At 45.9% G+C, this 26,546-nt stretch overlaps 1 protein-coding gene across 3 annotated transcripts in view; it reads right to left on the minus strand.

Moving 5' to 3' along the window:
- Positions 1–16,149: 16,149 nt before the first annotated feature.
- The window catches only part of EFL1 (elongation factor like GTPase 1), a 134,336-nt gene continuing 123,939 nt past the window's right edge, over positions 16,150–26,546 (minus strand). For all 3 annotated transcript variants that reach the window (XM_061179827.1, XM_061179825.1, XM_061179826.1), the window contains one exon: positions 16,150–16,946. In XM_061179827.1, coding sequence (XP_061035810.1) covers positions 16,758–16,946 — 189 coding nt within the window. In that variant the 3' untranslated portion in view covers positions 16,150–16,757. The remainder of the gene's footprint in view (positions 16,947–26,546) is intronic.

Consider the following 26,546-nt stretch of genomic DNA (forward strand, 5'->3'; position numbering starts at 1 on the left):
ACAGGGGAGGCCACTGCAATGATGAGAAAGCCTGGACGCAGCAACGAAGACCCAACGCAGCGAAAAATAAATTAATTAATTAATAAATCAAAGGCCGTTTCTTTAAAAAAAAAAAAAAGAGGAAGTAGTTCTACAGAGTCCAGAAGAAACACTCTCAATCAGGGGAGTAATAGTAATAACAGCTGCTATTAACCAAATGTGCTGATATCATAAGGATATTACTGGAGGGATCTTTATATACATATGTACATATATAATACATATGTATATATATATGTGTATATATATACATATATATTTTTTTTAGGCTGTGGCATGAGGGATCTTAGTTCCCCAACCAGGGATGGAACCCGAGCCCTCTGCATTGGGAGTGCACAGTCTTAACCACTGAACTGCCAGGGAAGTCCTGCCAATATATATTTTATCTGTTGTCATGTCTAATGTCAAATCTGGTAGACTCGGGCCATAGAGATTCTTCCGGAACATAGAGAAGATACGCCCAGCAGTCATGGGCTTCAGAACCTGGGGAGGGAGGAGGGTATTGAGGACAAGGAGATTCTCCCAGACAGGAAGCGGAAATGGAAACCCTGCTGTTTCCTCTTGATGGAGCATGGAAGGAAGAGAGGCGGAGGAGGAGAAGCAGTGGGTCAGACGCATGGGTCTTGGGTGCCCTGCGCAGCCCAGCTCCCAGGATGTGGTGGGGCTGGACGTTAACATGAAGGAAAAGCCAAAAGTGGAGGGAGGGGGGCTTGTGCTCTGCTGGTGCCGGGCGTGGAGCAGGCACGCCAGGTACACACGGAGACCCAGAGGCGTGAGGTGGAGAGGAGGCCTGGGTTAGAGCTCTCCAGCCCTCTCTTGGCCTGGAGGGGCCCCCGAAGAGCCAGCGTGCGACAGCCACAGGTTGAGACCCAGGGGCCTGCCATGGTAAGGGGTGAGGTGACTGCACCATAAAGGCCACAGAGTCAGAAGGCAGAGCAGCACCCTGAAGAGCTGGGGGAGGGGCCAGTCAGCAAGGGAGAACAACTGGACCCCAACCAAAACAAGAAAACAAGCTTCACGTTAATCTCTGCACCCAGGGAGAGGTAGCCCACGGGGCAGGCATCCCTGCCTCTATGTCTGCTTTGCCTCTCGAGCCCCAGCCACTCCCATTCTCCTTCACAGCAGCCACGCTGGCCCTCTCAGGCCTTTAATGCTGCCATGCTTCCTCCAGCCACAGGGCCTTTGCACATCCCTTCTCTCCTCCCTCCAAACCCAGCCTCCTGGCTCAGTCCTTTTCTTCTCTTCCATACTCTCTTTTATAACACTTGTCATTTTATTGAGTTGTGATTTTGCATCTATCTTTGATTAACACCCACCTCCACCCTAGGATTATAAGCTCCATGGGGGCAGGGACCACTTTTTTTTTAATTTTTTAAATTTATTTATTTGGTTGTGCTGGGTCTTAGTCAAGGCAGGCAGGCTCCTTAGTTGTGGCACGCATGTGGGATCTAGTTCCCTGACCAGGGATTGAACCCTGGGCCCCCTGCATTGGGAGCATGGAGTCTTAACCACCGCACCACCAGGGAAGTCCCACCATGTTTATTTTCACGCATCACCGTGTGCCCAGCACCCAACAGACACTGGCAAATGACAGACCCTCTATCAGCGTTTGCTGAATGACCGGACAAACAGCTGAATGAGTGAACGTGTGGCCACAACCTTGTCTCCATTTTCGGAAGGAGGAACGGAGGTGAGCAGTGAGCTGTGTTCAGCACAGAAGGTGGGGGAGGAGGACGGTAGGGGGCAGGTCCTGACCTCGCTGAAAGAAGCAGACCTTTCCCCACATAACACAAGCTTTTCCTTTACCCCCCAAGTCAGAGCAGCATTTTCTTCTTCAGATGAAGAACCTGAGGATTTGCAGGGTCTTTCGGTTTTGTGTTTACTTCTCATGATGAAAATTTTCAGCAGACAAGAAAAGTGAGGAGGACTGTACCATATCCATTGGAGAATAAATATTTTAAAGTAAATTACAGATATCATGGCAATTGACTGTCAAAGACTTCAGTTTGCATCTTTGAAAAATAAGGACACTTCCCTACATAACCCAAATACTGTTATCGCACCTAACAGAGTGATCCGGAATTTCTTATTATCATCTCACACTCAGGCCTTGTTCATATTTCCCCAGTGGGCTCCAAAATGTCTTCTACACTTGGTTTCCTAGACCCAGGAGCCAAACAAAGTCCGTGCACAGAGCAGCATGTTTTGAAAACCATCTCAAATGTCTTAATTCAGACCATATGTTGACCAGCATGGAACACAGAACCAAACGTCTCCCATTTACATTCTGGTATCCTCGGTCCTTCTTCATTCTCATCCATTCCTGGATGGCAGGCAAGTCCAGGAAGGAATCGCCATGGAGCCCAGATACCTGGGGACACAGGGCTCCTCAGGCATATTCCAGAAGCCCACGGCAGCCCCCAGGGGAGGCAACACGCAAGCCGCACTGCAGAGGAGCAGAAAGATGAGCCATAAAGAAAGTATTTTCTTTTCCCGAACTTGCCAAGCCCTCCTGAGAAATCTGGCTACCACTTCTGAAGGAAGGTGCTGCCCCCCAGGCAGGTCCTGGGCGGCAGTGGTGAGGTCGACCTTTGAAAAGTCATCCACTTAAGGGACAAAGCACTTTCTCCAGTTCTCGGCCCCAGTGCAGCTGGCCTGGTGGCCTGAGGTCGGCCAGAGAGGCTGCAGACAGGCGTGTGTCACCAGAATGTGTGGAGGTCGAGCTGGGGGGTGGACATGGGACTTGGCTGTGCCAGTGAGATTTTTTTTAATCTTGATGGGAATTTTGTGGTTTTCACAATTGCCTTGGGATAAAATAGGACCTTGGTTCATAGTCCCTCAAGTATGTAGCTGCTGAATTGTCCTTTAGATGACTCTCTTGGGTTTCCAACTTATACTTTTTCCCTTGGGCGACTGCAGGAGGGCAGCTTTCCCCGCCCTCTACCCTTGGCTTCCTTGCATCTAAGATGAGGGAAAGACTGCGGGAAATTCCACCCCTAAAGAGAGTTTCCCCTAACCTTCCCCCTGAAACCGTGGGGTTTGGACAGACTGATACACGTAAGACTCAGTCCTATGGGGACGGTCACTCTCTGTGCTCCAGAAAAGCTGGGGGCAACCTGGAAACATCCTCAGTGCCTGCAGGAGCCCCACTCACCAGGTGGGTGCAGACATGGTCACCCAGGCCACCATCCATCACACCTTTGCCCCCGAGCTGCAGCCTGGGCCCTGGTTCCCATCCGGCGTGGCCCCCACCACCTTCCCTGCCCATCAGGACAGGGTGCCAATCCCAGACAGAGAGCTGTGGGACTCAAACAGTGTGGAAGAGACTCCTTGCTCACCATCCCCTCCCTTCCCATTTGGTACAGATACTTCTCTGCTGTGGGGCCTATCCTGGGAACAGCAGGATGGTTAGCAGCGGCCCTGGCCTCTACCCACAAGATGCCAGGATCGTCTCCAGACGTTGCCAGATGTCCCCTGGGGACCCAAATCATCCTCAGTGGAGAACCCCTGGTTTAGATCTCATTTAAAAAGCCAGGAAAGTTGCAGAACTGTGTACACCAGCTGAGAGTTTCACTCTTTGTTGGGAGAACCTCAAACCATGCATTTCAGCAGCGTTCAGGAGAGCCCCCATTCTCTTCTTGGGGAGGCAGAGTGGCCACCAGGCCGGGCCAGTCGAGTCCCCTAGGTGTCCCTCCACTCATGCTTGGGAAGCTGCAGAACAGTGCTGTCCCTGTCATCAGATAGGATGAATGGGGCGTTTCCCCCCTGGAAGTGTGAACCCACGAATGCTTTCCAGCCACCGAGGCCCTGCGTCCCCACCCTCTCCCTTCTTCCTCCCTTCCTTCTCACACCCTCATCCCCCAACCAAGGCCTCTGGCTCTGTCCGCCCTGAGCTGGACTCAGGCTGGGCGGCTTCTCTGGCCACAGCTAGAATGGCCCTAGGTTGCACCCGTGGCTCTCCCAACACTCTTACTGCTGTCACCTCCTTTCTCTCATGTTCCAGAGGAGCTGCATCAGGGAGGTGGCCTTAGAGCCCTGGTTGACAGATCTGCAGGGCCTGGGTCTGAATCTGGACTTTGCCGATCCCTGGGCTGGCCCCTGGTCCTCCCAGCGGTCAGCACAGGGAATTCAGGTGATGAACGTAACTTCTGAGCATGGCGCCCAGCTCACCTTGGAGCTCTGATGTGTTAAGAAGGAGGCTTGTCCTGATATCATAAGGATATTATTGGGGGGATCTTAATATATATATATATATATATGTATATGTGTATATATATATATACACATATACATATATATACATATACATATATATATATACACATATACATATATATATATATATATATATATTTTTTTTATTAAAGCATGCAGGATATTAGTCCCCCGATCAGGGATGGAACCCGTGCCCTCTGCATTGGGAGTTCAAAGACTTAACCACTGGACCGCCAGGGAAGTCCCGCCAGTATATATTTTATCTGTGGTCATGTCTAATATTTTATCTGTGGGCATGTCCTGCTTCCCTCTTCATCCAGTAGGGGATGGTGAGAGAAGGCTCAGACGGACCAAGCGGAGAAGAAGGGGCAAGAATAAAAGGACAAGGGTCTGAGGGGACCAGGGAAAAGACACAGGAGGTCAAGGGGAAGCGGTGCCTCTGAGAGCCCTGTTGGGTGACCTTGAGAGCAGAGGGCTGAGGCCCGAGGCTCTGCACCCATGGGAGCGCCTGGCGGAGGAGGAGCCCCTGGGATGGAGCCGAGGGGTCACACGCGGTCCTAGCCCCCTACCCCCACGCAACAGACTCTGATGTAAAGGGCTGGACCATATCCCCTCTTCCCATCCTCTGTGGGTGCTTGACGGCCTTGTAGTAAGATCTGTCGGCACATAGACTACATTCCTCTCCTCCTTCCCCAGAAGGTTTGGGGTGCTGGGCTCCCCCATAAATGGGTGGTTGTTTATTGTCACTTCTGCTAAGGATCCCCCAGAGGAGGTCAACATCCTCAGGATCCAGGAGATCCTTTCCTGCTGGCCCTCCTGCCCCTCCCAGTCCCTTCTTCTGCCAAACCTACTTCCCCACCTCACTGAGCGTCCCGCTGGGCCAGGCCTCTGGTTCTCAGTCTCTCGGGCCCCTTCTGGCTTCAGTTCTTCCTTCGACCATCTCCCAGCAGCCTAAACTCACCTGCTCTCGTGGCCTCTCGCCTGAATCTCCATGCCTGCCCTGCTCAGTTCAGCAGTGTCCTCTGCCTGCCCTGCCTGGGAGCTTCACGGGGGGAAAAAACAGTACCAATGTGCTGATTGACCTTGTCGTAAAGAAGGTCACCCAAGCCCTCCAGGCAGCCCTCCATGATGCTACAAGTCCTCCAGCAGCCCCGCCCCCTTTTTCCATGACTGCATCCTCAACCTTCACTGCTGCTCTCAGGGCGCCAGAACCATCTCCAGCCTCACCTTCTCAGGAGGATCTTTCTTCCTCCTTTCCCTGAAAAGCAAAACAAGATGAAGCAAGGACCATCAGAGGACTTGCTCTGTTTCGAATATAACCTTTTCTCCATCTTCACAGCTGCCACCCAGGTCAAGCCACAATCACCTCCTGCCTGAAGCACCACGATACTTCCCACCTGACCTCCACAGAGCAGCCAGAGTGACCATAAGTTAGCTCACGTCACCCCATCTAGAATCCTCCAAGACTTCCATTGCTCCTAGGAAAAAGATCAAATTCCTCAAATGGCCTTTCGGGCTCTGCCTGGTCTGGCACCACTTTCCCCCAGGCTGTCTCTGCTCTGGCCATGCTGGCCTTGTCTAAGTTCCTCAGACCTACAAAGATTCCCCCTGTCACAGGGCCTTTGAACATGCTGTTCTTTCTGGAACATGATTTCCTCTCCCATCCTGGTCTAGATAAGCTCAAAGGTCACTTTCCCAAGAGAAACTTTTCTGGTCCCCCCAGTAGGTCAGGTTGCTTTGGTATACATTCCTTCCGTCAAAGGCACTTATCCTAGATCACTGGGATGTCTTCCTCCCCAACTAGGGTCACCAATAGCTCCTGAGTGCCTGGCACAGCATTTGGCACATGGTTGGAACTTAATAAATGTTTCTTTGTTGAATGAACCTCACCTCCAATCCTTCATTCTCGGTGGACCATGTCCCATTCTCTCTCTCTTTTTTTTTTTTTTTTGGCCGCAACTCACGGCTTGCGGGATCCTAGTTCCCCGACCAGGGATCGAACCCATGCCCCCTGCAGTGGAAGTGTGGGGTCCTAACCACTGGACCGCCAAGGAAGTCCCTGTTCTCTCTTCCTCTCCCTCTCTACCCACGCCCCACACCAAAGAGTCCATTAGAGGTGAACTCTTTCCACCGCTGTTCTTTTCACCACGCACCCAGCCAGGCTCTCACGTCAGAAATGGGCATTCGTGCCTTCACAGTCCCTCTGAGGCCGACCACGAGGATGCAGGGGGTAGATTCCACAGCTGCTATCGAGTCTTTCCAAAAGGCTTGAAAGTCTTTCCACTGAACACTAGATTGGGTGGATTTCTTGGAAACAATGTGCTTCTTACGAAAGAGATGAAGTTTAATGTTTTTCAGCAGCTTCTTCTTGGTCTGGCTGAATGTACCTAGCTAGCTGTGCTTTTCTGCCTTTTCCGGCTCTCATTTTCATCAGAGAGACAGCATGCCAACGCCCTGTGGGGCTGTGTTGAGAGCCAAGGCTCAGGAACGAGACGGACTGAGTCTGAGATTCTGTTGCACCACTTCTTAGCTGTGTGACCTTTCGGAATTTATGGGGATATAACTAGTACATACCTGAGTCGATTGGGAGGCAGCCTAGCACAGGGTTTGGGAACATGAGGTCTGGTGTGAGAGCATCTGCATTCTAAGACCTTAATTCTTGTGTGTAAATAATGTTAAAACCCAGAGGGAAGGTGACCAAGGGTCACTCCATTTCATGAAAGAATTAGTAATCGGTGTGTGTGTGTGTGTGTGTGTGTGTGTGTGTGTGTTTCCCAAGAGCCCACAAGATTTGGAAAATATACCATTTACGAGTAAGCAGAGCTTCTTTGGGCCACCATCACAGGAAAACAGATGGAATCCCACCCCTCTGGCTCTTGTTCACCTGCCATTACATGACCTTTAGCTCTCAGAAAGGGGCCCCCCACAGTTTCTTCTTGAAGTTCTCTGAGAGTATCTCTGAGATGCGTCCTCGAGGTATGAAAATGGAGCCGTGCTCCCTAGAGCCCTCGGGGTGTTGAGACTAAACTGTGTTCTGGGCATTAGTGGGAGAGGTGTCTTTGCTCTCTCCTCAGCTGCCCTTTGGAGCAGGAGGAAGGAAACTGTACAGTCTTATGTGTCTGGGGCTCAGAGATTTAGCGAGGCAGCTTTTTCAGTGTTTACTCACAGCCTGCAATGGGGTCAGGGAGACAAATCTGAAATGCAGATCCTCGGTGAACTGAGTCGCTCCCGCCTTCTTTTCCTTGCCACTGTCTAGGGCAGTGGTTCACAAATATACAAGTGCATGAGAATCAGCTGGAAGGATGATGGGGTGCATGCCCAGTTCCTGATCCAGAAGGACTGAGGTAGGGCCGAGCGTGTGCGTTTCTGAACCGTCCTCAGGTGGTGTTGATGCTGCTGGTCTGGGGACCGCTCTTTGAGAACCCCTGCTTGAGGGCTTCCAAATCGAATCCAAGCGACTGTCCAAGTCCTCTTTCTAGAGTAGGACTCCTGGGACCTGGGACAGCGGCTGTAAGTCACCTAAATTCCTCCCATCCTTGCAGATGTAGAGACCTTGGTGAGGGGTCAGCAGGCAGCTGAGCTGGGTGCCGCACCCCAGAGCTGGCAGTGGAACTCAGCACGGTGTGTGCGCGTGCCATTCCGGGAGCCCAGCAAAGGGGATGGGGGTGTGTGAGCGGGGACGCTGAGGGTGTCGGCTGAGCAGCATCTATAGCTGTTGGTTTTCAGCCGTGCCCCACAGACCCCTAGGTGTTCCATGGACTCTGCCAGGAGCAGCTCTCTGTGCTGGCGGCCAGGTGTGGGGCTCCTCTTCGGCCCCCTCCCCCTGCCCTTCCGCTCCCGCCTGCAGCAGGGCAGGCTCTGCGTGCCAGGCTCTCAAAACCTTCCTCCTCTCACCAGAGTTCCAACAGGGTCCCTCCCTAACACCGTCCAGTTCGTGTGCAGATGTCACATACTCAACCAACCTCTCAGCAACCAGACGGCAGTGCCCTGAGTGACGGTGGAGGGCTACTCGGTTATTTATCTTATCTCATCTAATTATTTTTTTCTGATTATTAAAGCAATACATGTTGGATGTGCAAAAGAAACACTTGTTAGGAAAACATAATGTGGAAAGAAAAAATGGTCTGTAACGAAATTCATAGGGATAGTAAATTTAACAGGCTTGTAAATGTCTTCAGATTCTTTCTGAGCATTTCTTACTGATGCATACATGCATTATAAATACTTAATAAAATGGATTCAAAGTATAGTTTTGTAGCTTTTTAAAAAATATTCCAATATATTTCAAATTTCTATGTCATTAAGTAAAGATTTTCTTCAAACTTTCTAATGGCTGTTAGTGATCCACTGTTCAAATACACCATAATTTACATAAGCAATTCTTCATTGGCTATTAGGATTTTTCCCTGTGGTGGCTGTTATTCACAGCCTTGTTTGGGTGTTTTTGTGCACTTGTGTGAATGTTTCCGTAGAGGAGATTTCTAGAAAGATGTCTAGGTTAAAGTGTATGACCAATTTACATTTTAACACATACAGTTGACCCATAATGCGGGTTTGAACTGCGTGGGTCCAATTATACCTGTTTTTCAGTAGTAAACACTACAGTGCTACGCGATCCGTGGTTGGTTGAATCTGCTGATGCTGAGCCGTGGGTACCGAGGGCCGACTGTAAAGTTATATCTGGGTTTTTGACTGCAGGGAACTTCAGTGTCCCTAACTCCCTGTGTTGTTCAAGGGTCAACTGTGTACCAAACTGGGCTGGGCCACTTCTCAAAGCTGCTTGTCCACGTCAGAGTCAACAGCTCCAGAGGGTGACATGTCCCCTCTAGCTCACTTCTCAGATCTCACCCTGCTGCAAACTACGGATGGATTCAATGGCATTCTGCCACGGCTACCAGCATGTTACAGAAAATAATGGCAGTGGGGGTCTCCTTAGAAGGAGCTATGGGTATGACAAGGAGATAGACCGAGCTATTTGTAGGGGAGCTGGAGAATTTTCTTGGAGAGAAACATCCTGTAAGAAGGCAGCAAACACAATTGGTCGAGTAGGTAGCAGAAGAGGGTAATAATTTTGAGTACAGCTGGTGACGGCCATTTGAATCCATCCCAAGCTAGGCCTCGGGGACACTTGTCTGGTCTGCTGGAGAGCAAGGTGCCGAGGAGTTGATTCACTCAAAACTCCATAAAACCCCAGGACACCAGGGCCCACTGCTTTGAGGCCTTTCCGACATAACGACACAGAAAGGAAGAGGCAAAAAAAAATCCACCTCTGCAGCTGTGGCAGGAGCATGGCTCAGTGAGCGGTGGCAGCAGCTGGCAGGGGACTGGGGTGCAGGTGAGAGGCAGCAAAGAAGTGACAGCTCCAGAGGAAAGGGAGCTGTGGTGCCCACAGAACGGTGCCCAGGGAAAGCGGGTCTGATCGGGGGCCTGTGTGAGAGCCCCCCAGCCCCCAAACCCACCCCCGGGAGCCTCCTGCAGCATTTGGGGGGAAAGGAGGAAGCAGCAGGAGGTCCTGTATGAAGAGGGCCATCAGCACAATGATCCCTCCAGGCTGGATGAACCCTTGCACATCACTTAAGAAATATTAACCTTTTCTGGGGAAGGGAGTTAGCTCTCCAAGAGAGAAGCCCAGGGAGAGTCTCAGACTTGAGGGTACTTTTGCCTTCTTTGGAGAAATATTTGACCAGGAAGCACGCCTTTTCTACATCAAATTCTATTCCAAATGCTAAATCCTATTTATTTTGAAGGATTGAAGATGGTGGCAGGGGCAATTTTAAAACATTTCAAAGCCTCTGAAAACAGCCAAATGAATTCACCTCTGATTGACAGGCTCGAAGGTGCAGTTGTTTTAATATACGAAAATGTCTTTGGAAAGGGTAGCATATAAAATGAAAAGTGTGTATTTTCAATGATCTCATGTGATACACTTAACAGAAGAATTCTCCCAGCCCTGATTTTTCTAGACACTCTTTTTAAAAAAAAAAAAAAAAGATAAAAGAAGGGGCGTAAACATTCATAACTAGACATCTCATAAGGTCACTTCTTTTTTCTTTCTTTTTTTTTTGAATGAGGGCAAATAAAAAAAGAAACATCTAAATCTGATGTTCAAACAACCTTTCCAGTTTGATCTAATCCTCTCACCTTAAAAGTCCATTTATAAGTGCCCCAGATCTTTGAGCTGGTTCCTCCCTTTCTTTGCTCCTTCTGGGTTTGAAAGGCAAATAACTTCTTCCTCCAAAAATGTTCTGTCCAGAATGAACACCATATAGATGCTCTTTTTCAAACTGAATACTTTTTGGTGAGTTCTCTCCTTTGACCTTTAGTCTCCCAATCCTAAAATGACAGTGTACACATTTGGAAAGAGTTAAGAGTTTCCATATCTACTGTAAGGTGGAAGAAAGTTAATTATCCAAATGAGGCCTTGCAAATTTTACTTAAAGTTAGACTTAAGATGTATAGTGTGCATTTTCACTTGTAAATCACGAAGCAGTTAAGATAAATTTCAAAAAGAGCAAAGTATAATTTTAAATAATTGTCAATTGAAATCTCTATGGCGGTAGTTTTCAAACTGAAGTATGCATCGGGATCACTTGGAGGGCTTGTTAAAACACAGCTTACTGAGCCCACCCCAGTTTGATTTAGGAGGTCTTAGGCGGGGGCCGAGAATTTGCATTTCCCACAAGCTTCCAGGTGATGCTGTCTGGGGACCACACTTTGAGAAGCACTGCTCTTGGACACATCCACGCCACTAAGACTTCTCTCTCAGGAAGGAGGAAGTGTGGCATTCCAGAAACACTGGAAGAGAGCCAGGAGAACTATGTTCTCAGTGTGGTTCTACGTGACTAAGTGTACACTCTTAGGTTAATCCATACACTTCCACCAGGATTTACTGAGCATCTACTATGTGCAAGGCACAGATGGTATAAAAAATCTTCACCTTCAAGCTTTCAAATAAGTAAATGGGGCAGGATCTGTACCCAAACCACACTTACCAGAATGTCCTGGGTACCATAAAAGAGATGCAAATAATGTTATGGGCATCAGAAAAAGATAAGCTCATTTGGTTGGCAATGAGAAACGTGACATCCTAATAGAGATGGCACTGGACCCAGGCCTTAAGAGATGGGAAGGACACAGGGTGAAGGTGGGGGGACAGCGGGAACCACAAGACATTCTTGAGCAGAGGAGGGTGTCAGGATCAAAGGTGTTGTATTGGTCAAGGCTGTTCAGTGCTTGTGATTTAAAGTCAACTCAAATTGACTTCGACAGAAAAAGGCGAGGAAACTTACTGCCTCATGTACCTGAAAAGTCCAGGGATAGCTTTGGTTTAAGGTACAGAATTTAGATGCTCAAAATTGTTCAGAAATTGGTCTCTCATCCATTCCAAAGAGGCCAAGGGACTTGAATACACCAACTGTCCCATCCTGGGTCACATGCAGGTGTGGTGAGGTCAAACCCACTCCAACCTCATGGACCAAGTAGGAATGAGGTGGTTTCCCCAAAGAAAAGCAGGGTGTTACTTCCAGAAGGCTTTTGTCTACTGGGTACTGCATAGGAGAAAACAACTAGGAACTACTATAGATGTGAATAGCCCAAACATGGGATCCAACAGGTCACTATCAGTGGGGGAGCCAATTTAACAAAAGGTCACTACCCACCTCTCAGGTCCTTTGCCAAAGGACTTGCTACAACCTGGCTTCCATTCTCGGGGTCTGGTCCAGGGCAACTCCCTCGTCCTCTGTCCCCTCTGCCTCGAGCTTCTCTACAGCAGCAGGAACCCTGCAAGGGGGACTGTCCAGGTGGGGGGAGGAGGGGACAATTGCAGTGGTGGCCCCTGTAGACCAGGCCTTGAAAGCCAATCTCTGGAGGATCCATTGTCTCCAAATGTCTAATCAGGGCAGGGTCAGCTCAGCTACCGTGCATCTTCCTCCCACCAGCCTTGAAGCCCACTGTCACTTTCCTAGAAGGTTCTGGATCATTTCTGTCCCTTGTGGATGCTGCTGTGCACTTAGTGGCCAGAGCAGGAGCCTCTGCTGCTCAAGTTCCTCCCGCTGCACCCAATTCTGCTGGGCGCCAGGCCTCCCCCCACGGTGGGCTCCCCGGGGAGCCCGTTCCGAGTAACCGCAGCGTCACGGGTCCGTGAACTGCTTTCTCCAAGGCTCTCTTGACCCACTTGCTCTTTGAAAAGGGGAAGGAATGGGCCCCTGTGCCAGAGGTACTGGAGCAGCCCAGAGGGCTGGCTGGAGGAAGCCCTGGCTCTGGCCATGAAGGCAACATCAGTGCCTTGACCAGAGCAGGTCTGCACAGGGATGGTTATGCTCGGTGGATGTGGCTGCCTGGGGACCAGGCCGGGGAGAAAAGAAAGTAAAGCCTATGGAGGGTAAAAAGGTGGCAGGAAATGGTGGCTGGCAGAGTCGTGGTAAGTCAGAGCTTCCCAGTGTTGGGAAGAAAGCAGGCTGTGGTAGGAGCAGAGCACAGTGAAGTTCAAACGTCCCAGGTGGGGCAGGCCAGGCCCGTGGCGAGGGCCAGAGTGGCCCTGAGTGCTGCCTCCAAAGCAGAGGGGCAGGAAGGGGAGTTGGCGCAGGGGGTGCTTCAGGAGCTGGGAAGACCACACGGAGACCCAGGAAGCTGACGTCTCGGCTGGGCCTAGCCCTCACACTTTCCTGTAGCTCCCGTTCCAGCCGGAAGCACTGGCTGCCATGGGTTCACGAAGGATGGATGAAGGGCAGCCCACAGGCAAGCTTATCTGGCTTGGCCTTAAGCAGAATCAGTCACTGTCCAAAAGCCAACTGTATGGCGGTCCCCAAAGCGAAGGGTCTTGGGGCTGGCCGATCCCACTTGCTATGCTTTGGGGACAGCACATTATCTGACAAGGGGCGCTGGCTACAGTGTAAAACCTGACCTGAAGGAAAGACCATGAAAAGTGAAGAAACCAGAAATTAAGCACCCCTGGAATTTCGAGTCCTGCCGCCCTCCCCACTTTAGGTCCAGAGTGCTCAAGGTCAGCAGGATGGGAAGACCTCACTAGAGGAAAATAAAAGTGATGTTTTTTATTTTTTCAAAAAGACAACAGAAAACAACTTTTAGGAAAAAAATGCTACAAATGTCATTCAAAATTAAGAAATAAAAATTCTTCAAGATCACTGATTTGCAAAAAGGTAAAAGTTGCAGCTGTGGCAAAAAGGCCTTTTAAATTGGACAAGAAAGGCTGTTTGTTTATGAGAAATCACACGAAATCTGGGACAGCAGAATTAGAGCTGCTACACCTTTTGCCACGAATCAAAATCATACAAAATAATCTCAGCCAGACCCAAAGGCCTGGCAGAGATGTACAAAGGGCAACCCCCAAAGCAAACGTGCTCCCAGCGCTCCCAGCCCTGAGGCCGAGGTGAGCTGGGAGGGACCTGCGGGGTGGAATACAACTGCCTGGCCCTCTGGAACTTCCTCAGGAACACCGGAGGGAGGGGACACACGGGCTGGGAGAAACCCCATCTCCATGACTCAAGATCAAGTCTCTGGCCTTCCAGCCCTGGGCCAGGAATGGCCAAGCTGGGAGGGCCTTGGCCCCTTCACTTCCGGAGCCCTTCCTCGTGTTCCGCCCCCTCCTGCCTCCCATCTCCTCTGGTCGGTGCTCCCTTGCTTCCCTGGAGTCTGCGGCGTATGGCTCTGCTCGTTCCCTGCAGGGCAGACATGCCACAGGGTGAGAAGCCTCCCCACCGCTCATTCCTAAATTGCGAGAAGATGCTCTCTGTGCCGCGGGTTCTGTCTATGGAACAGGATCAAAGGAAAAGTCTTCTTACTCCCGTGGTCTGGTTTATGTTTTTAGGTTGACATTCATAATCCTGTTTTTAGAATCTGATCTAAATTCTTGGCTTTTATTATTAATTTTATCATTTTTTTTCTAGCTTAGGAAGTTTAAAGTGCTCTTTGCCTTAAAAAGAAAGGATTACTTGGACTGCTTCACAATAGCACACCTTCTAATTCTGGGATTTAATAATCTATTCACCTGGAGGGCTTTGGCTCCGGGACAAGCCTTCTATGGCTCTGGGCCTTATTTATTGTTGTAAGACAGGAGAGAAGGGATATTTCTTATCCAGTTCCCTATTTGCAGTTCCAAGACCACAGGTTAATCTAATTTTTTTAATCTAATTTCTGAAATCAATTATTTTTCCAAACTTACCAGCCATAAATCTGAGCCATATAGATAATGATTTTGAATCTTGGACACTGGTAGCTTTACCTAAGTGTGAGGCACAGAATATAAATATCATAAATATAAAGATGCCCCAAATCCTCCCCTTGTCCTCTGCTATAGTGAAGATTCAGCTTCTGTTGATGATTTCCCTGACCTAACACAAATCAGGCAACAGTCCCTGGAATCCTTTTGTGATGTACTCAGAGCAGGGCTTACCCAGAGGTGCAACTAAATGAGATATGGGACCATGGGCTGTGAATGTAACTTCTACGAGGCCGTAATGATTTCCTACTCCTATTCCCATAGAACACGTGTGAGGATCCAGTAATTCTCTCTCCCTCTCTACACAGACACAGACACGGACACACACACACACACACACCCCCCCCACACCCCATACACCCAGGGTCATAATAGGAGACGGATATTTCCCCTCAAGTCTATGAAAACTCTGCCCCTTCCAGACTCCCCGCCCCTGGCCCACCTGTGCCCTGGGATTGCCTCGGAAAAGGCATTATGTTGATGTTGCCTATGCCTGTCCTCTGAGACCTCAGGACCTCAATGCCAAGAATCCTCCGGGAGTGAGGGTCTTGACTTTGTGGCTCCCTCACTGCCCCTGAGGCCTGTCTGTAAATGACTGCCAGAAACGAATCCCTATGTAAGAACAGGAACACCCCCATCCCACTTTGGGACTGATAACTCCTTGGTTCACTTCCACTGAATTCAGTACACTGAGGCTAGGGTCTGAGCGTGCCATGGGGACACGAAGTAGAGACACAGTCTCACTATGCTGTCACACGTAGACGGGGTATCCATGGCTGGGGCCCCGTCACCAATTACACACCACAGCAGATTACTCGCATGGCAGATTAGCTATAGCCCTTGGCCTGCCCGCTTGTGGTCATTTCTGCTTGTTTTTGTCTCCCCAAACGTGGAGAAGGAAGAGAGGCAATCTATCAACTTGACACGCCACTTCCCCACACCAGCACATCTGGCAGAGCCCGAGAACGCAGAAAGAGCTCTGACTCTTTCTGGGTTATGCCTCTTTTCTCTATTAAATGTAGCATTTGCTGATAAAGTATATAGTCTAAGAATACTTTTTATAGCCCATCTGGCAGTTTGAATGATATTATTTACAAATGCTATAAATCGATGTGCAAGCTTTTCCTGTGTTATCAAAGTTTTCAGATAAACCAATACGTGGTATAACTCTCCTAAATTAATTCAGATATCAGTATCTGTTCCACTTAGACAGTGAATTATCTAGCTACATTTTCCCCAAAGTCTGGGTCAATTAGACTTGACCAGATATGCCAGGGCTCTGGTATTAAGAATGACATAGTTTATTAAAAACAACAACAACAAACAAACAAAAAACCATTAATAGCATTTCAAGCCTGGTCTGATAATTTTAGGTGTTTTGAAAAAGAATCCTTCTTTTAAGTGGCTATAAAAGGTATCAGCACAACATCAAAAATTACAAAATCTATTTTTGACTGGATTGCATTTGTGCCTTATATGGGGATCTCCCTGAATGAGGCAACTGAGGAGATTTAGGGAAAGTATTTACAATCAAGGCAATAATCTCATCATATTAGCTAATATCCCTTCAGTAAGGCTATGAGGAAACAGCCAAGAGAATTATAGAAATTTACCTTTTTTTTTAAAAAAAGTAAAAGGTATAGGGCACAACTTTAATTAACATTTATTTAAATATGAGTGATGCAATTTATGAGGGAGTGTAAAAACAGAAGGTTTAAAGGCTAACAGTTGAACATTACATTGTTTTGCTACACAAATAAACCGTAAGATGAATCAGTGACTTGGTTTAACTAACCTAAAGGTAGCTGGTCTCTCGAGTATGCGGTCTCTCCAAATGATGTTAAATGCTGTGATTCAATGATTAAATATGAAATATGTTTAAGTGGAGGATGTAATCAGAAGTGCAACACTCTGATGACAGGCAGAGGGGTGGGTGCTCAGTGTAGAGGATCCAGCCCACTGGGGGATCTGCACACCCTGCCCCCAGCACTTACCAGGTTGCCCTCATCACAGCACGAGTCTTGCTGCCAAGGGGTTATACATAGGGTAGGAAGAAGGCACCACTGCGATATTTATAACTTCTTGCCTTGTACCAGAATCAATTACAAAAACATTTTGGAACACCCTCTTTAAAATATGATATGGATCAGCTTTATTGAAAGTGAATGCACAGAGATGATGCAGCATAAAGAAATTTTCCCAGTATCGAAGCCTGGGTGATACTTCCTAACTTATTACAAAGAGAAGAATCTGCCAACAGTAGTAGTTACTTATTTTTGCTGAGGGTTCTCTGTTTTTCTGCGTGCTCCACAATCTTCTCTTCCACATAAAGACCCTTCCGCTTTCGTACCGCATTCATGTACTTCCGGGCCTGGTTCTCAGAATCAGCCTTTTCCCCAAAGTGCAAATACTCCTCCTCAGTGGTTGGTACCCAGAAGGGGTCGCTGGGAATGATCTTGTAAAAGAAGGTGACAGAATGTGCTAGATTAGACAAGTATACTTTCATTTCAAATGCCAATTCATACAGTCTTAGCTTAAGAATAAAAGTGAAGCAATGAAGAGTTAAGCTTGCTAGAAATGGTAATAAACAAATATGAAGGATCACAGGTGGTATGAACAAATGGAAGTAGATTCAACAAAACTTGTAACATATATATTATTCTTTACTCCTAGAGCCTTTACATAACACTAAGTAAGAAAACTATTAATTCTGAATAATATAATAGAAAAAACTCTCCCTTTCACTAGGATATACCTGGGTATCAGTGTCACTTCACTAATTTTGCCTTTGTCCTCAGCAAAGACCAATACATGTTAAGTCCATTCTTGATTATTCTGAGCTTTTTGCTCCAAAATTCAGTGCAATATTAGGAGCTCAGTATTGCCTACAGATGAAGACCACATTCCACAAGATCAGCTTTATCAGTAATAACAGTGAGATTCTGACTTTCATATGCCTTGTTCTTTTTGTTGTTTTTTCTTATTTCTCAATTGGGAGGAAAGAGGTGGTATTTCTCAAGTGGTCTCAAATCCCAACACTTTTCCATTTAAAATGCAGAAATGAAAGAAAAATTTATTTTATAATAGTCACTCTTCAACACAAGAAAAGGAAATTTCTGTGGACCAGGAAGGGAGAGGTTCTTGGAGGGAGAGAAGAGAGCCCACAGTAATACGTGAGGGCAAAAGCCCCATCCACTTCCCATAGGGAGCCAAGACAGCTGTGCACCAGGAGGGCCAGGCTTTTACTGCCCACTTAGGATGGGCCCAAAGCCACAAAAACCAGGTGTGTGGGGACCAGAACCATCCACTCTTCTCTGGAGCTGGAATAACCATGTCTGCCCAGGGCTGTGGCTGAAAATAAGTTGTAGGTCATGAGATAAAAGCCGTCACCTTCTGAAGATCAGACTCGGCCTGTGCTGAGTCTGTTGTCCTGCACCATCCACACTGGTGAAGGCGCCAAGCTGAGCCACTGCAAACGCTACAGTGAGAGCTACGGCACTCAGGAGGACAGAGGAGGAGAGAATTCCTGCTGAAAATGACCCTGCCAGTAAGATATATAGAAGACAAAAGGAAATCCAGCACCATGAAAGACAGGTGCCAGACTCAACAAAAGGGAGAATGAATAATCGAATAGAGATAATAAGGTAATCTGAAGAGAAAATTCTAGAGAGTTCATTTAAAAATCCTCCAAGAAATAAAGGAGACGGAGGTGGGGAATAGCATCCATAACACATTAGGCAGTTGTGAAAAAGAAAGAACTAGAAATCCCAGAAATTAAAATTTTAGGCATTAAAATTAAAAAAAAACAAAGAAACTCAGTGGGTAGGTTAAACAGAAAACTGCTGAAGGGAGAATAAGTAAATTAGAAAGACAGATTTGATATTCAGAATATATAAAGAACTCTTAGAACTCAACAACAAAAAAACCCAAACAACCCGATAAAAAATGGGCAAAGGGCTTGAACAGACATTTCTCCAAAAAAGATATACAAATGGCCAACAAGCAATTGAAAAGACGCTCAACATTATTAGTCATGAAGGAAATTCAAATCAAAACCACAGTGAGGTACCACTTCACACCCACTGGGATGACTATTATTTAAAAAAAAAAAAATGGAAAAAAAGTGTTGGTGAGGATGTGGAGAGACCGGAAGCCTCGTGCATTGCTGATAAGAATGTAAGATGCTACAGCCACTGTGGAAAAGTCTGGCGGTTTCTCAAAAAGTTAAACGCAGAATTATCATACGACTCTCCAATTCTACTCATAGGTATATACCCCAAAGGACTGAAAATAGGAACTCAAACAAGTATCAATACATATACATGCAAGAACATAGCAGCACTATTCACAACAGCCAAAAGGTGGAAAAGCCTAAATGTCCATCAATGGACGAACAAACTATGGTATATAATACATACAATGGAATGTTACACAGCCATACAAAGAATACTGATACATGCTAAATGTGGATGTACCTCCAAAACAGTATGCTAAGTGGAAGAAGCCAGACACAGAAGGTTACATATTATATGATTCCATTTGTATAAAATGTCCAGAATAGATAAATCACAGACATAGAATGCAGACTGACGGTTACCCGGGGCTGGTAGGGGAGTCTGTGTGTAAGCCCAGATCCAGGAAGGGTTTGGCACATCTCTAATTCCAAGGCAGGCGTGGAGGCTGGAGCGAATGTAACGCAGGGGTTGACGGTGCTGGTGCTGAAGTCAGATCTGCGTGACTGGGGCAAGTTACTTAAAGGCATCTTGTGCCTTAGTTCTCTCGTTTGTAAAGGTGTAATATTAAAAGTCCTAATCTCCTATGATTGTATGAGGACTAAATGAGATCATCAATTTATGTAAAGTCATGCCAGGGATGTAGTAACAGCACATCACCACTCTCCCTGACACTGCTGAATTCAAGACTAGGGCTACAAGTGTAAGCACAGTTGAATGGAAGTGGAAGGGGAGAGTCTGGAAACTGGGCAGTGTCTCTGTGTACTTTTATGAACCACCAGCCTATTGTGGCTGGAAAAACAGACCCACTCAAAGAACTGCTCCTGCATTCTGTCCCCGGGAGATGAATCCCTTTGCTTCCACAGTCACCTCTGGGGACCCTGTCTGCCACTCTCCTCCCCCACCCCCAGCCACAACCACCTGTCACAACCTCCTAAGTGTGTCAAAGCACAGACCAGTGCCCTCAGGCTGAAGAAGGATGACATGCTAGGTATGAGGACTCAAGTGTCATCAGGGTATACGTCTACAGAGGATAAGCAAAATCTCCAAGGTGCCAGTAGCCAAGTATTAGCAGGTTGCTGGGGCCCTGCCACATCCAAGTCTAATCTGACAAGGTAGCAGAGTAGTGGGGTGATACTGCTGATCTGGAAGTTCCCACACACTGGTGAGTGGATTCAAAGGTGATGAGAGGCTGGTGGAAGCCTGGGGGCAGGACAAAGGCAGTTGCAGGTGGGGATTTTGTGGCTAGAGACAAGTGGTTGGTAGGAGAGATTCCTGAAACTGGTTGGTGCTGCCATACTGGCCCCAGCAGCGAGATGGGACTGGACCAGTCAAGCCATTTCCTGGCCAAAGCCACTGAGGATCTAGGGTACTGTGTTGAAGCTGAGGCTCCCCTCCCCCTTTCCACAGAAGGCCCCCTCTTGCTTAGAGAGGGGAAGAAGAAAGTCAGGAAATGGAACATTTACGTGGGCAGTCATCCACAAAGACTATACTTGTAGGAGACTAGTTTTAAGCCAGTTATCAGTGCCCTCCTCTAACTAGTTGGATGATAAACCCATCATAGAATATAAAGAAGCCGCATGTTCTTAGCAGGTCTCAGTGGTAGCAGTGAATACATCTTTAATCCTGTTAAAAAAAAGTGACAAATTTTATAAAGAGAAATAAGTGAGGTGTTAGTTGGGAGATATCAGACTCAGACTGGCCAACTGAAGACCAGAGTGTCCTCTTTTCAAAAATGTAACTTCAGAGCTTCAGAAGGGTCCAGTTTTGCCTGGGCCCTCAGCGTATATTTCTGAGGTTTGCTCAGTTTGTTTCCCGAGCCGCCAGGGCTGCTTTCTGTGCCCATCTCCAGCTGCCCGGGGGACTCGACCCGATGCGGGCCCACTGCCCACACCTCTTCTGTCCAGCACGGGCAGCTGCTGTTTTCCCCTTCACTCCTCCTGTATCTGTGTGGACATCTGGAAGCTTCTTGCCTCAACATGCCAAACAAACTCTCAGAAAAGGGGCAATGGGGTACACTTTACCAGAAAGTGACTAGCCTGGTCCAGTCCCACCTGACCGTGTTAGGGTCATTTTGAATTTTTCCAGTGTGGTAATGACAAGGCAACCCCAAAGGCTGTCCAGGTGATGCTCCACAGAAAGGCATCCTTGAGGCGACAGAGCAGAGCTTGCTATCAGTTTGGAAGAAAAGATGCTTTCTTCTAACTGGCTCACCCAGAATTCATGTGCCTACAGTGAGAATGTGTTTTTGGCAACTCCACAGCCTAAAGAGGATGCCATTTTCCAACTCACAGGAAGAAAGGCACCCAAGTGCTAGCTGTTGCCCTGAGCATTACTACAAAAAAAAAAAAAAAAAAAAAAGCCTAGAAGAAAAAAGCTTTGGGAGCTCTGTTTCAATACTTTGTCCAATTTTCCCTATGGTTATGGCTGGCAGGTGGCAAACACCATGTCCAAAATACACTTCTTCCGTGTGATTGTGATCACTTCTTCCTTACCCTAACGTGAACTTTAGTCCACCCCTCAGGCCTAATCTCAGTATTAAACAGCGAGTCTTGAGGTTATGCTGACATACATGTAGATCAGCACTGGCTGGTAATATTTTTCCTCCTGTGTCTGTTATTAGCTCCTTTTCTTCCTTTTTCATAGAAGGGTAAAACATAGAAAGAGAAATTATGAGATTGCTGACTTCAAAGGTTTCCTCATGGAAAATGCCTGTAATTTTATTTTCTCTATTTTTTGAAGCACTTTCTCTCAAAAGCTCTTGATTGTAAATTATATGGTGTGGTAGAATACAAATGAAAAAAAGTGCCTTGGAGTGAGAAGCCAGATCTCAACAACTGTGTTATTTCTAAACCTAACTATGGGGGAAAAACTGAGACAGCCAGAAAAGATCAGATCAATGACACTTAATTATAATGTAGTTTTCTAGACTTTCAAAAGATTTGAAGCTTTTGGGAACAGGACCATGACAGGTGGCAAGGGGATGACAGAAGGATGGTACAAAACTGGAGCAAACTTTCCTTGACTACATTTTTCTCTCAAGTTATTTATTAAAGGGCAGATTTGTAATGATAAGCTGTAACTAAGTCAAAAACTAATATTTTTTAACAACTACTATTAAGTATGTCAGATTAACTTTCAGCCCCCCTGCCCTTTTTTTTTTTTTAATTTTGAGAGAGAAAGGAGACTGAAAAACCATCATGGTTTTCACGTTGACAAAAACTGCCTGTTTTGTAAAACTTTGCTGTTTTATATTAACTGTTCCTAAATACTTATTATCCTCTTTTCCTTTGGTATTAGTATTTCAGGTGGGCATACAGATGACCTAGGTTCTGGGGGGAGGGGTAGGTAGGCACACATTTTCTATAAAGCTCAAGACAGTAAATATTTTAGACTGTGGGCCACATGGTCTCTGTTGTAACTACTCAAGTCTGCTTGAAAGCAGACTGCTTAAAATACGTAAATGAATGGGTATGGCTATATCTGAGTATATTTTATTTACCAAAACAGGTAATGGGTCATAGTTTGCTGACTCCTGTACATTGTCCAGCCTCCTTGTCAGATGGAGCCTTGTTAGATGTGGCGGGATGATGTGTTCTGGGCAATGGATTGGGCAGCATCCTCTTAACAGGACTATGCCCTCTTAACGGAGTATGCCCTCTTCCCATTGCCTATTCTTAATGGCCGGTATGCAGAGGTGACAGTAGCAGGTGAAACAGCCACTCTGGACCATCGGTGGAAGCCAAGTGTTGAGAAAGGCAGCAAAGTAGCAGAAGCCTGGGCTCCTTCCACAGTGAGCCGCACACCAGCCCTGGACTGCCTCCTGAGACTCAAAAGAGACTCTTCTGCTGAATTTGAGCCACTCTACTTTGAGATCCTTTTGATAGAGCAGCCTTATCTGTTTCCAGATATATAGCTGACAATTGGGAAATGATGAGAAGTTTAATTTATAGATCTTTAAAAAAATGTGCTTTATAAAGTCACTTTCAAGGACAAGGGTGACTACAAAATGATGAGGGGACTTCCCTGGTGGCGCAGTGGTTAAGAATCCGCCTGCCAATGCTGGGGACATGGGTTCGAGCCCTGATCCGGGAAGATCCCACATGCCGCGGGGCAACTAAGCCCATGCACCACAACTACTGAGCCTGTGCTCTAGAGCCGGGGAGCCACAACTACTGAAGCCCGTGCGCCTAGAGCCCGTGCCCCGCAACAAGAGAAGCCACCGCAATGAGAAGCCTGCGCACCGCAACAAAGAGCAGCCCCCGCTCGCCGCAACTAGAGAAAGCCAGGGAGCAGCAACAAAGACCCAACGCAGCCACGAAGACCCCACGCAGCCAAAAATTAAAATAAATAAATAAATAAATTTATATATAAAATAATAAAATGATGAGGTATTTTAAACAAACAATAGAATAAGTGAATTCAAATATATAATTCTTCCAAAAATGATGCCATTACAAGAGCTCTGAATATGTTTTAGATCTGTATTTACAGAGAATCCCAGGGATCACTTAACCTACAAGCTCTTTGTTCTGACCAAACATAGTATAACCCAGTTTTCTGAACCAGTGCTGATCAAGGACATTTTTTTTCTTTTTTGAATTTTTGAATTTTATTTTATTTATTTATTTTTTATACAGCAGGTTCTTATTAGTTATCCATCTTATACACATCACTGTATACATGACCATCCCAATCTCCCAATTCATCCCACCACCACCACCCACCCCCCACCACTCTCCCCCCTTGGTGTCCATACGTTTGTTCTCTACATCTGTGTCTCTATTTCTGCCCTGTAAACCGGTTCATCTGTACCATTTTTCTAGGTTCCACATATATCGTTAATATATTTGTTTTTCTCTTTCTGACTTACTTCACTCTGTATGACGGTCTCTAGATCCATCCATGTCTCTACAAATGACCCAATTCCGTTCCTTTTTATGGCTGAGTAATATTCCACCGTATATATGTACCACATCTTCTTTATCCATTCGTCTGTCGATGGGCATTTAAGTTGCTTTCATGACCTGGCTATTGTAAATAGTGCTGCAATGAACATTGGGGTGCATGTGTGTTTTCGAACTATGGTTTTCTCTGGGTATATGCCCAGTAGTGGGATTTCTGGGTCATATGGTAATTCTATTTTTAGTTTTTTAAGGAACGTCCATACTGTTCTTCCTAGTGGCTGTATCAATTTACTTTCCCACCAACAGCGCAAGAGGGTTTCCTTTTTTCCACACCCTCTCCAGCATTTGTTGTTTGTAGATTTTCTGATGATGCCCATTCTAACCGGTGTGAGGTGATACCTCATTGTAGTTTTGATTTGCATTTCTCTAATAATTAGTGATGTTGAGCAGCTTTTCATGTGCCTCTTGGCCATCTGTATGTCTTCTTTGAAGAAACGTCTATTTAGGTCTTCTGCCCATTTTTGGACTGGTTGTTTGTTTTTTTTAATATTGAGCTGCATGAGCTGTTTATAAATTTTGGAGATTAATCCTTTGTCTGTTGATTCGTTTGCAAATATTTTCTCCCATTCTGAGGGTTGTCTTTTCGTCTTGTTTGTAGTTTGCCCAGCAAAAGCTTTTAAGTTTCATTAGGTCCCATTTATGTGTTTATTTTTGTTTTTATTTCCATTACTCTAGGAGGTGGATGAAAAAAGATCTTGCTGTGATTTGTGTCAGAGAGTGTTCTTCCTATGTTTTCCTCTAAGAGTTTTATAGTGTCCACTCTTATATTTAGGTCTTTAATCCATTTTGAGTTTATTTTTGCGTATGGTGTTAGGGAGTGTTCTACTTTCATTCTTTTACACGTAGCTGTCCAGTTTTCCCAGCACCACTTATTGAAGAGACTGCCTTTTCTCCATTGTATATCCTTGCCTCCTTTGTCATAGATTAGCTGACCATAGGTGTGTGGGTTTATCTCTGGGCTTTCTATCCTGTTCCACTGATCTATATTTGTTTTTGTGCCAGTACCATATTATCTTGATTATTGTAGCTTTGTAGTATTGTCTGAAGTCAGGGAGTCTCATTCCTCCAGCTCCGTTTTTTTCCCTCAAGATTGCTTTGGCTATTCAGGGTCTTTTGTGTTGCCATACAAATTTTAAGATTGTTTGTTCTAGTTCTGTAAAAAATGCCACTGGTAATTTGATAGGCTTTGCATTGAACCTGTAGATTGCTTTGGTAGTAGAGTCATTTTCACAATATTGATTCTTCCAATCCAAGAACATGGTATATCTCTCCATCTGTTGGTGTCATCTTTAATTTCTTTCATCAGTGTCTTATAGTTTTCTGCATACAGGTCTTTTGTCTCCCTAGGTAGCTTTATTCCTAGGTATTTTATTCTTTTTGTTGCAATGGTAAATGGGAGTGTTTCCTTAATTTCTCTTTCAGATGTTTCCTCATTAGTATATAGGAATGCAAGAGATTTCTGTGCATTAATTTTGTATCCTGCAACTTTACCACATTCATTGATTAGCTCTAGTAGTTTTCTGGTGGCATCTTTAGGTTTCTCTATGTATAGTATCATGTCATCTGCAAACAGTGACAGTTTTACTTCTTCTTTTCCAATTTGTATTCCTTTTATTTCTTTTTCTTCTCTGATTGCCATGGCTAGGACTTCCAAAACTGTGTTGAATAATAGTGGCGAGAGTGGACATCCTTGTCTTGTTCCTGGTCTTAGAGGAAATGCTTTCAGTTTTTCACCATTGAGAATGATGTTTGCTGTGGGTTTGTCATATACGGCCTTTATTATGTTGAGGTAGGTTCCCTCTATGCCCACTTTCTGGAGCGTTTTTATCATAAATGGGTGTTGAATTTTGTCAAAAGCTTTTTCTGCATCTACTGAGATGATCATATGGTTTTTCTTCTTCAGTTTGTTAATATGGTGTATCACATTGATTGATCTGCATATATTGAAGAATCCTTGCGTCCCTGGGATAAATCCCACTTGATCATGGTGTATGATCCTTTTAATGTGTTGTTGGATTCTGTTTGCTAGTATTTTGTTGAGGATTTTTGCATCTATATTCATCAGTGATACTGGTCTGTAATTTTCTTTTTTTGTAGTACCTCTGTCTGATTTTGGCATCAGGGTGATGGTGGCTTCATAGAATGAGTTTGGGAGTGTTCCTTCCTCTGCGAATTTCTGGAAGAGTTTGAGAAGGATGGGTGTTAGCTCTTCTCTAAATGTTTGATAGAATTCACCTGTGAAGCCATCTGGTCCTGGACTTTTGTTTGTTGGGAGATTTTTAATCACAGGTTCAATTTCATTACTTGTGATTGGTCTGTCCATACTTTCTATTTCTTCCTGGTTCAGTCTTGGAGGGTTATACCTTTCTAAGAATTCATCCATTTCTTCCAGGTTGTCCATTTTACTGGCATAGTTGCTTGTAGTACTCTCTTAGGATGCTTTGTATTTCTGCGGTGTCCGTTTTAACTTCTCCTTTTTCATTTCTAATTTTATTGATTTGAGTCCTCTCCCTCTTTTTCTTGATGAGTCTGGCTAAGGGTTTATCAATTTTGTTTATCTTCTCAAAGAACCAGCTTTTAGTTTTATTGATCTTTGCTATTGTTTTCTTTGTTTCTATTTCATTTATGTCTGCTCTGATCTTTATGATTTCTTTCCTTCTACTAACTTTGGTTTTGTTTGTTCTTCTTTCTCTAGCTCCTTTAGGTGTAAGGTTAGACTTTTTTATTTGACATTTTTCTTGTTTCTTGAGGTAGGACTGTATTGCTATAAACTTCCCTCTTAGAACTGCTTTTGCTGCATCCCATAGGTTTTGGATAGTCGTGTTTTCATTGTCATTTGTCTCTAGGTATTTTCTG

The sequence above is a fragment of the Eubalaena glacialis genome, chromosome 2 (genome assembly GCF_028564815.1).
Source record: "Eubalaena glacialis isolate mEubGla1 chromosome 2, mEubGla1.1.hap2.+ XY, whole genome shotgun sequence".
NCBI lineage: Eukaryota > Metazoa > Chordata > Mammalia > Artiodactyla > Balaenidae > Eubalaena > Eubalaena glacialis.